At 54.3% G+C, this 10,988-nt stretch overlaps 1 protein-coding gene across 1 annotated transcript; it reads left to right on the top strand.

Moving 5' to 3' along the window:
- The first annotated feature begins 291 nt into the window (after positions 1-291).
- Positions 292-10,120, top strand: LOC132491713 (collagen alpha-1(I) chain-like). Its single transcript, XM_060100543.1, has 5 exons — positions 292-488; positions 1,938-2,187; positions 2,900-3,082; positions 4,762-5,018; positions 9,529-10,120. Exons 1-5 carry the CDS (start codon positions 292-294, stop codon positions 10,118-10,120), a joined length of 1,479 nt encoding a protein of 492 aa, XP_059956526.1.
- The last annotated feature ends 868 nt before the right edge of the window (positions 10,121-10,988 follow it).

The following is a 10,988-nucleotide window of genomic DNA, read 5'->3' as shown; positions in this document are numbered from 1 at the left end:
GGACTGGGAACTTAAGAGGGAGGGGGTCCTGGGGCTCCCGGAGGCTGGACGTGAGTAAAGGCGGTTTCGCGGGGACACTCCGACCGGCGCACTTTCAGATGCAGCCGAGAAGGGCACGCGACCCCTGTGCTTTTGAAACGGGTCCTCCTTCCCCCTGGGGTGAGCGAGAGAGCCACGAAGCCAAAGGCCTGCGCCAGGGGCCTACGAGGGCTTTCTGAGCAAGGCTGAGCTCGGAGTAGCAGGAAGCTGCCCCGGCATCTCTCTTCTCCCTGGGAATTTGTGGCTCCAGCGATGCCCCATGTCTTAGAGCTGCCTCCCGCGCGCGACCCCCAGAGGGCGAAAGGGGCTGAACCTGGAGACTGGGCCTTGCGACTTAGCATCTGGCGGAGCGGCCATCTGAGCGTCCTCCCCAAAGCCAAGGACGCGGGCCGCTCCCACGCGGGCTGCTACCTTCGTAGTGCCGGGTCGGCCAAGGCGCCAGAGCGCGGGTGCTGAGGGTCGCAGTAGCTGGGTGACCAGCGGCCAGCCTCGCCCCACTCCCCACCCCCAGCCTCCCGTACAATGGTGGGGGCAAGAGCAGGCCCCGCTCTGTGTGGCTGTTGTGAGACCCCTGATGGAAGAGACTGCTCTTTCTAAGCGCTTCCTTTCAAGGAACCCCGGATGCACCAGGGGGGCGCTCCTGGCCAGGCCTGCGACAGAGCTCCTTTACCACTACCACCGACACACCCCAGCCCCCCCAGCCCCGTCCGCGCTCTCCTGGTGGGCTGAAGCCTGGGAGTCCGTCAAAGATTCCTTGCTTCTAGGAAGATGCCTGGAACCGAGAATTTTGTGTCTGTGTTCTGCGTTTTCCCCTCCCTTTGGGCCCAGCGCCCCAACTTTCTCCCCAGAGGTCTCAGCTCAAGGACGGTCCCGAGAGTGGCTGGCGAGCGGCCCGCTCTTTTAGGGTGTTTCGTTTTCCTGCGCTCCCTCCCTCCTTCCTTCGCTCACCCCCTCCCTCCCTTGGGCGAGGCGGGAGCCGCCGCGGCCGCTGCGCCGTTGCCAGGAGCGGAGAGCATTTCAAGGCCTCGCTGGCCCGCCGGCTGGAGGAGGTTTATCGGCTACCGCTAAGTTCCCAGGCTTCTCCCTCGCTCAAGAGGCCGCTGGGAATGGAGTTGGGTGTGTGTGTGCATGTGGTGTGCTCTGAGGTTCGGACTCCTGGCTATTTTTAAGGAGGTGTCTCTGGGCTGGCCTGGGATATGGCCCAACCCCATTCATGCCCTCATTCCACTTTTCCTTCCCATAATCTACAAGGAAAATGTAATACTGTAAAGTCTTTGGCCTCTTTTTTACTAAGGGCCTGGGTCTACTGAAGAGTCAAGTCGTGAAATTTAGACAAATAAGAATTACTAAGATGTGCCATTCGATTAAAAAAATAAAAAATCTCTCCAGGACACAAGACTAAGTTGCCAGGTTTTTTTGTTCCGTTAAGGCCTCTGGGACTTGAGCCGGTCCATACCTTAGAGACGTATTTGTAGGCAGGACATGAAATAGAGAGGAATCGGAACTCTAGTTCCCTGAAAAAAAGTTAATAAACAGTGGACGATGGGATTCACAGCGACAACAGCGATGGTCTCCCCGGGTGGGGTTCTCCGGAGTCCCTGGCGGGACCCGAGCGGGCTTGCTTTAAGCCGAGCGCAACTCCGGGGCCACAGTCTCAGTTCTGGCTGGTACGGCCGCCGGGCACCCTGCGGAAATCAGCCTCGGCGGCCGCCAGCCCTGAAAACCAACGACGCCTGAAAAAACAGCAGCCCCCCAAAGTCTTCTAATCGGGAGCAAGAAACCCGCAGAGAGACAGGACCGGGGAGGGCACTGGAAAAGTCACCCCTCGTCCTGTGTAACGAATTCCTCCGACATGTAGACGCGTCTCTGCGAGCTTGTACCTAAGGGCTCCGGCACAGACAGGCAAAGGGACCCGCGCTGAACGTTTGCCGGCTCCTGTCCCCACGCGGCCCTCCAATTCCCCCGCCGGGCCTGGCGCCCTCGGCACGATTCCTTCTCCCTCTGCGACAACCGGTCCTCACTCGCGGGGCCCGCACTGTGCCCAGCGTCGCCCCACACCCCACCCCGCGGGTGGAGCACGAAGGATCCGGGTGCGGAACAGGGCCGTCGCCCGCGGATGGAAAAATGGAGAACGAATTAAGCTGCGAGGCTAGTAGACCTTCTTTCCCTCCCGAGCCCCTGTGCCTTGGCAGCGGGAATTCTTGGGGAGGGGGGCTAGAGACCCCCGCCCCGGGGACCGAGCTCTGCCGCCCAGGAAGCGCTCATCAGCCTCCTGCCGGTGGACGTGAGGAGAGAAGTCAGCCACGCTTCTTAATTCTGTCTTGCTTGTGAAAAGGCTACTCGCAAACGCTTCCTGCTGCTTCCGGCCCTGAGGACTAGAGTTGCTGGCACACCCTACCGTATTTCCAGATTACAGAACACTTTCAAATTCCATTTTTTTTCGAGGAAACAACAACATCGCCGCGCTAGAGGGAGGGAGAGAAGATGTTCCCATCCTCATACAAACAGGAACTAGGAGACCCAGAGAGGTTAAGACACTTGTTGGAGGTGGCAAAGCCGGGGCGCCCTGCAATAGGTCTCGAATCGAGATGTCTGAGTCTTAGTTCTTTCATCCATTCTACTTATTATCGAGTTTCTATAACGAAACGCTTTTTAAAGCCCTCGTTTTGCTTTTCAAATATTTCTAAATTTCATTTAATGGGGACGTCTGGCATTTAAAAATTAAAATCAAGTTTAAATAAAACAGTTTGTGTCTCATACTCTAAGAGCCTGTGGGGAGGGAAAGAAAAGGAGTCTCCACGTTTTCACCAAGTTCGGGAAGGATGCCAAAAGCTTTTTGAATGGGGAGGGCATTCCTCAGGTTCCGGGGCAGCGGAGGCGAGAACTGAAACCCAGTCCAGGCGCCCGCAAGTCCCGGCTCTGCCGCCAGCAGGTCGCCGAGCACCGGGCGCCCTGCGGCCAGGCTGACGCCCTAGCGTTCGCCCCTCTACCCTCGCCCAGCCTGGCTCCCTCTCCCCCTCCAAATGGGAGACTTCGGATGGGGGTGGGGGAACAGCAGCAAGCGGGAGCTTCCGGCACCCACTGCCCAGGCTGCACCGAGACCGCTCTGGGCCTGCAGAATCTCTGAGCTGTCCGGAGGGGCCCTACTCTTGGGGACCGAAGCTGTCACCTCCAGGATCTCTCTTGGTGACGTGGGCCCCATTCTTTCCCTTGTGGCTTCTCCCTCCCTCCTACCCTGTTAGGGGCTTTTGAAGCTGCAGCACTGGCTGCGCCCAGTACAGAGGAAGAGCACGATAAATGTTCTTGGAATAAATAAAACGTGACTTTGCTTAATTCCTAGGCCTTCTGTTCCCCGGAGTTACAAATTCGTTTATCTGTGGTTGCTTATACACACCCCTTCCTCCCCCCACACACCCCAGAATGTAGGCTCTATGAGGGCAGCAGCCAGGGCTGGCACATAGTAGATGCTCAATAAATGTTTGTTAAATGATTACAATTATAAAAGGAGTTGCTAATAGCATCTCTCAGCGTTGCTGGGAGTTGGAGAAACAACACTCCCTTCAAAGGGGAATGCATCCCCTGGCACACAGTAGGTGCTTAGAGTCACCACCATTTCTCAGAGTAGGACCCTGAGGCCCAGGCCAGACACGGAGAGACAGGCCCAGTCTGAGTCGCTGCAGAGTGTTTATCTGCACCTCCTCCTACAAATCTCTCGCCCAAATCTAGGCTGCCTCTAAGGAAACCGGGAGTCCCAGGACTCTGGGGTCTGCAGGAAGAAGGGATTTCCAGGAGCACAGTCAGGATTTTGGAGGTCGAGTTCAGCTAGGGACCTGGTTAGGCGCCTAGGCTGCGACGATTGGACAGGGAGGCTGCCCGGTTCCCTAGGACAAAGGCCGACAAGAGACGCCAGGTGTACCATCTCCCGGTGCAGATGGCCCAAACCCATACCTTTTGGAAAGCTGGAGGGACGCTGTCCGACAGCAGGACCGAGAAAATAAAGTGAGGGAGGGATGGAGAGAGGCAGAAACAAGAGAAAGCAGAGAAAAGGGGGAGAGACAGAAGAAGGCAGGCAGAAAGGACAGAAAAAAGACTGGCTTGAGAACCCAGAGGGACAGGATTTGTTCATTCATCAATTAACTCATTCATCCAGTCATTCATCCTATTTTTACTGAGCACCTACTCAGTGCCAGGGACTGTCTGAGGCGCTGGGATTCAGCATAGAACAAAACAGAGACAAATTCTGCCTGGGGAGCTTACATTCTATAAGAGGAAGATGGAGAATGAATAAGTCAGTATAGACTTTTAGGTGGTGTGAAGTGTTATGGAAAAAACACAGCAGGGAAAGGACCGGCAGACAGCAGAGAGGAACAGAGACCAGGGAAACGGGGCGGGGGGCGGCGGAGAGGGAAACACAGACCCAGAGAAAGAAGAAGAGATAGGAGTCAAGAGACCAGGCGACAGAAATAGAGATCGAGACCCCCAGGGAGAGGGGAGGCCAGCGAGAGAACTGGGAAGGAAAGGCCTGGGCCGGATGGAGGCGAGGGGACCAGACGGGGCGAGGTCAATCCCGAATCGCGCCCCGCTCCCGGGAGGGCTGCTGTGTTGACGGGGACCCAGCGGCTGGAGCGCTGCCAGTCCAAGACCCCGGCGCTCATGTCGGGACTTGTGGAGCCACCGGAGACGCGGTGTTCCTAGCGCCAGCTTGGGCCGGTTTCCGCACAGGCCGCCCCCGGCACCCTTCCCCGGGCCACCGAGCCCGAGGTGACCCGGAGTTGGGGAAAACGCCCAGGCAGGCGCCGCGACCTGGCGGCGGAGCGAGAGACAGGAAAGTGTCAAGGAAGCGCGAAGCCCAAGTGCAAAAACAGCATCTCCTCCCTCGCCTCCACCCACCAGCCCTGGAAGCAGAGCCCGCCCGGGGCATCTCCCAAAGCCGCGGCTGCGGGGCTGAGGGCTCTAGGCCCTGCGGTCCTGCACGTGGGGTAGGACCCTCTCTCCACAGGCCTGGGCTTCCCTGTAATGGACAGTAAGGTCGCTTAGAGGCCACCACCGCTCAGTGGCAGCAGGTGCCCAAAGAGAGTGGGCTGCCTTCTCTCACACACCCCTGGGCGCATGGAGGTATTTATTACTTATTTGGAAATGATTGGTTTCTTGCAACAGCAGAAGAAAATGGGAGGCATGGAGCTTCCAACAGCTTGACCTACCTATTTCTGTCAAAAGGCTATTTGCTGTATTTTGACCTGAGGGAAGAAAACGACGGCAACATCCTTGACATTCCATTTCTCTTCGCTAGTTTCAACTTTCCCATACAGGCTCCTGTATCTGCGTGTTTGACTGAAAGACAAGGGTGTCCTGCCTTTAAAGTCTGCTTTCTTCCACAGCCCCAGGCCCTCTTTAGCAGAGGTGCTAATCCACAGCAAATTGCCAAAGAGCAAGGGACTAAAGGGAGAAAAACCGAGAGGCTAGAGTCTGAGTGAAATGGAATAATCAGCACCTGGATGGGAAGAGCTGGCAGGGTTCCACCCTCGGGGGCGCTGAGCTGACCCCAGGAGCCTCAGCTCGCTGCGCCCGCCCGTCCTCCCTCTTCCATCTCATACCACCTCTCACTGGAGCTGGAACCTTTCCCCTGTGAGGGGAAGGATCCTTGCGCCCCCAGCCCAGGAAGTCTCTGGAGATGTCCCGTTCCCATAGCCCACACTCTGCTTGGGGATGGGGTAGGGGTGGGTTGGAGGGCTCCGAGCAGATAGAATAAGACACAGCCTTATCTGTCAAGAGTAATCAATTTCACAATCACTAGGTGAGAAATTGGTCTTTATTCCACTCCAAAAGCCCTGGCTTCTCATTCTCTCTCCCCACCTCTTCCTCCCCGCCCCCCCAACCTCTACATATGATTGTCAGAGACTGTGACATTCCCATCCCAAACTCTCTGAACATGGCTGCTCAGCATATGAATTATTTGTGATTTGCCTCAGGATAAGAAAAGCTAAATGTAAGTTGTGTTTTAATCTATAAAAGAGGATTGCTGGTATCTTCACACTTACAGTTTTTACTCCTAATAGCCCCAAACTGGAAGCCACACAAATGATCCTCAACTGGGAAATGGATGGAAGGCCATGCAAGGGAATACTACTCAGGAACAAAAAAGAATGAACTACAAATACACCCAGCGACAGGAGTGAATGTCAAGTTCACTAGGGCTGCATGAAAGAGGTTGGACTCAAAACACTAAATGAACCCATTTGTATGACATTTTCCCAAAGGCGAAACCATAGGGATAGAAAACAGAGGTTGCCAGGGGCAGGGGTTTGGGGGAGAGGTGACTGCAGAGGGGGAGGAGGACATTTTGGGGGGGTGTTGGAGCTAGCCTATATTTTTTTTTTGCAAATGTTCATAGCAGCTTTATTTGTAAAATCCCAAACACCCTCCACCAAATGAATAGACAAACAAACTGTGGCACATCCATGCCATGGAATACCATTCAGCGATATACAATGTCTTGGATGAATCTCCAGGGCATTATGCTTAGTGAAAAAAGCCAGTTCCCAAAGGTTATATGTTGTATTATTATTCCACATATATAACACTTTTGAAATGCAATACATTGTAATTACTTGTCTTTTTCAGTTTGATTCTCCTTCTCAGGCTCTTTGACAAAGCCATATTTATAAACCAATAGTTCAAATGATTTGGGCAGTTTCCATCATAAGGAGTGTGTCACATTTGGTTATCAAATCCATCTTGCTGTGATCTACACCCAGTACAATTATATCATAGATTTTCAAGGGGCAGAGAGAATTCTAAACACCAACCATAACTATCTCCAACATACAGGTGAAAAAACTGAGGTTCAGAGAGAGTAAATGTTTTGCCCAAGATTGCACAGCAAGCTCCTAGTGTCAGGACCCCAGAGATACCCTCACTCTCAGCAAGAACTCTCCGCTGCTTCACTCCAACATGTCTACCTGGGTGCAGTGCCACCGTTTTCACGGTTTTTCTCCTATTGCCCAAGGCACTTCCTTACCTTGTGAAGAAGCCTCTGCTGCTGTCAATCAGGAGCCTTGCTGGAGATGCCAAGTGAAAAAATATGGAACTAGTCTATATCTTGATTGTGGTGCTGGTTATACCATTTGTGTGTTTGGCAAAACGCATAGAACTGTACCCTAAAAAGGGTGAATTTACTCTATGTAAATTTCACCTCAATAAATCAGACTTTTAAAAAAGCCGGGGGTTAAGAGTATTTCTGGGACAGGAGAAAATTCTTCAGCCCCTATTCTCTCTTTCCCTCTCTCCACACACACACTCCCATCTCCAGTCTTTAGTGAGACTTCACATCCCTGGTACATGATTCACTCCCCCCCAAAATACTTCAGAAAAGTGATTTCTATGTAAAAGAAAGCCTTGCGTCTCTTCTAAGAGGATCCAGTGTCCAAGGTTGGTCCTGCCTGTTGCAGGAAGCGTGACTTCCCAGGGAGGGTGACTGTTCTCCCATCCTGAGAGTCCTGGAACCAGGTGGCAGAAGCTCAGAAACTGCTAAGTCACTTTCAACCACACTGTTGCTCCCCCAGGCAACTGGCTGGCAGCAGATGGAGAGCGGGGAGACCCAGCTGGCCAGAAGCTAGTCAGTCAGAGGAGACTGGGTTTTGTCCAGCTGGTCCCATGAGGCAAAGGAGACTGGGTTTTGTCCAGCTGGTCCCATGAGGCAAGAATAAGCCAAGGCCTGGCCTTGAGAGAATGAGCTTGCCCCTGAGAGTACAACTATACTTCCTTTAGTCCATTTGGTGAAACGTGGCCTTTCCTGCACATGATCATATTCAGCCCTGCAACAGTTCTGCAGGATAAGTTGTTTTGGCTCTGATTCTTACATCAATTTTCATTACACTCAGCTGCAGTTCGTGACCTGCACGCGGAAGGGCTACCATGCAGATAGATGGTAACCGGGAAAAAAGTGTGTTTTATGCCAGATAAAACTACACTTTGTATCTGTATTTACAGAAGTCATGGTCTAGTAGACATCGCAAGCGAGCCCAAAGCCACTGACTACCAGGGCCATAGGATGGCTCTGCTACCTTTTCTGCTCAATAAAAGTGGTGTGTGTGTGTGTGTGTGTGTGTGTGTGTGTGTGTGTGTGTGTTCATTTCTACCCCTTCCAAGAGTTGTCGATAATATCATCGTTTTTAACTCTCGTCAAACCTCTGTGGTCATGGAGGAAAAATGAATGTTAATGTTAACAGACACCCATTGGTTTTTGGCTTTAATCTCATCCTGTTCACTTAAATGAAAAAACCAACAGCACTAACAAACACAAAACACCACCATCAACGAAAACAGAACAAAACCCCACAAAATACTATTTCCTGTTAGAAATAAAGCAAACAGATTGGCTTTGTCTATTGCCCTCTTACTCTCCTCCCCATCCTCCCAAAGCTTGCTAATGAAGCACTGGAAGAACCAAAAGGTGGCAAGGGAAGGGAAGGAGTAAAAAGCATGCAGGAAGCCACAACTAGGAGAGCTTGTGGCAGGTAGCATTCTGGGAAAAAAAAAAGAGGGAACTCTGGGGGCCAGAGGTAAATCAAGGGCCAGTCTCTCTCTCACGAAATGAGACTAAACACCATGATCTGACAGTTCCTTCAGCCTCGATGTCCTCTGAACCTTAATCATTTGGATTCCCTTACAGGTATTGCAATTCACCGTAGCAAACACGTATTGAATGCTTGCTGTGTGCCAGGCACCATGCAAACTTTGGAGATGTAGGGATGAACATACGTCGCTACCTCCAAACTGGTTCAGACCAGTGAGAAAAAGAGCCCTGCAAACAGGCAACAGGAGAAAGTGCTGCAACAGATAAGTTAGAAGAGAAACCATGTTAATTCCTTGGGGTGGGGGGAGGGAAGACTACACGGGAAGAGGAAGTAAATGAACTCAAGGAACTATATTATTTTTATATGTAGGTGTCCCCCCCATACTTTTGCCTCATTTACTGTTCCCTTTCTAGACCTCAGCGTGCGCGCACACACGCGTGTACACACACGCAGGCGGCGGCCTGGCTTGACTGTTAGGCACACCGACAACCTACAACACGCACGACTTCGTCCATTTCACACATCCGATGCCAAACACGCATATGCGTCGTGGGTCCTACCCAGTGCCCATGTGGCCGGCGCGTGGGCTGGCAGTCGGGGTGGGGGGGCTCAGGAGACCTGGCCTCTCGTTTGCATCGCCACCAGGTTGCGTGACCTCAGGAATGCCCAGTCCCCCACTCTGCCTCAGTTTCCTCATCTGTGAAATGTGCGGATTGTGATAGATCATTTCTAAGCTCCCTTGCGGCTCTTTAAAAACAAATGAACACGTTCTTAAAAGACACTGGGATTAAGAGGTGGAATAAAGTCAAATCTTTGTTGATGTATAGAAAACGCTGCCTCCGAGTCGCGCGGGGCTGTTTTCGGGCTTACGTGGAGTCCGCCCGGCTCCCTGGTGACCGCTGGCCTCTCCCAGGTCCCGCTCACCCGAGGGGCCGCCGGCTCCCGTGGCCCGCGCCCGTCCCCCGCGAGGGGCGCCCTGCGCCTCTGGCCGCGCGGGCCGGGTGATGGATGGCAGCGGAGCCGGCGGCCTGTCAGGCCTTATTGATGAGGTGCGCGCCGACGGCCGCCGCGTAACCCGAGGCGGCGGGCGGCGAGCGCCGGGCGGCGGGCGGACGCAGACTCGGCGGCGCTCGGGGTCAGCCCCCGGCCGGCCGCCCCCGCCCCCCGGCGCGCCCCGACCCGGCTCCGCGGAGGGGGCGGCGGGCGCGGAAGGGCCTCCCCGGCCCGGCACCCGGTGCGCGGCCCCACTCCCTCCCCGCCGCCGCCCGGCTTCCCGCCCCCGCTTGCCCGCGGCCGCAGCCTCCCCGGCGGAGCCCCCACGCTCGCTCGGCCTGCGCCCGGACCTCCGCTCTTACCCGGCGGCCGCAGACCCTGCCGGCGTCCAAGCTCGGCGCCCGCCCTCCGGCCGCGCGCCCGGGAGAGGAGCGCCTGCTCCAGCCGAGGGGCCGCGCCCCGCGAGGCGGGACTTCGCCGCCGCCAGGAGTGTCTCGAACAGCACAGCTTAGCAGGGGAAGAGTCAGTTTCCCGGGCATCACTCACGCCCGCGTGAGGGGAGCAAAATCAGGACCCCGGCGAACATTCCATTTGGGTTCGTTCGAATTTTTATATCGTGATAGAAAACAAGACAGGTAGATAGATGAATAAAAGTCAATGCACCTACATGTAAAGATGGTAAGGTTCCAGCGTGGAATTCCCCCCCACCTCCATTTTTGTACATTTCTGAGGTTTCACCTTCGCTTTTATAATAGCGAAAAACACTTCACTTGCTCGGCTTGAAAAGATAGGATCCAGCTTAGTTCATGCTCAACCTCCCGCTCACTTTCTCCCGGTTCCACGCTCCTCCATCTTGTCTTTGCCCCGTTTTAGAAGAGCAGCTATCTGAGCGCCAGACGGACTGCAGAACTAGGTCAGGTGGCCTTACCCCTCTGCCTTTCTAACGAAAGCCCCCAGGGCCACCTTCTCTGTGGGTGACACTCATGTGGGGATCGTGAACATAGTACCTGCAAAGCACTTTCGCTTAGTGAGAATTAAAGAAGTAAGTCAGCCCTGGAGACAACACGAAGTGCTAAAGTGCTCAGATTTTTCCTTTCTCCATTCTCCCCACCCCCGCCCACCAGTCTGAGTCAAGGGTTAGCTCTGACAGGTAAAGGGCCCTCCTTCTTAGATGTGACCTAAGAACTGGGAAACAGGTAGTCTTTCCTCTGGGGCACAGGACGGAGACCCAAGGGAGGGATCCCAGGTAGGTGTGGCCCAGGAGACTCCCGGCAGAAAGCAGCTCAGGCCAGGGGGTCAGGATCTAGGGAGCAGGTGACTGGTGGAAGCTCATTGATCTGGAGTCGGAAGTCTTGGGTTCTAATCCTGAATCCGCCACCA

The sequence above is a fragment of the Mesoplodon densirostris genome, chromosome 6, assembly GCF_025265405.1.
Source record: "Mesoplodon densirostris isolate mMesDen1 chromosome 6, mMesDen1 primary haplotype, whole genome shotgun sequence".
Taxonomy (NCBI): domain Eukaryota; kingdom Metazoa; phylum Chordata; class Mammalia; order Artiodactyla; family Ziphiidae; genus Mesoplodon; species Mesoplodon densirostris.
Note: the sequence above shows the minus strand (reverse complement) of the source record. Positions and strands in the feature narration are given on the sequence as shown.

Coding starts and splice junctions, on each gene's coding strand:
- LOC132491713 (XM_060100543.1), top strand. CDS start 292: ATGCCCCATGTCTTAGAGCTGCCTCCCGCGCGCGACCCCCAGAGGGCG. Junction 489..1,937: donor GCCAAGGCGCCAGAGCGCGG/GTGCTGAGGGTC, acceptor GCTCCGGCACAG/ACAGGCAAAGGGACCCGCGC. Junction 2,188..2,899: donor AGAACGAATTAAGCTGCGAG/GCTAGTAGACCT, acceptor GGCATTCCTCAG/GTTCCGGGGCAGCGGAGGCG.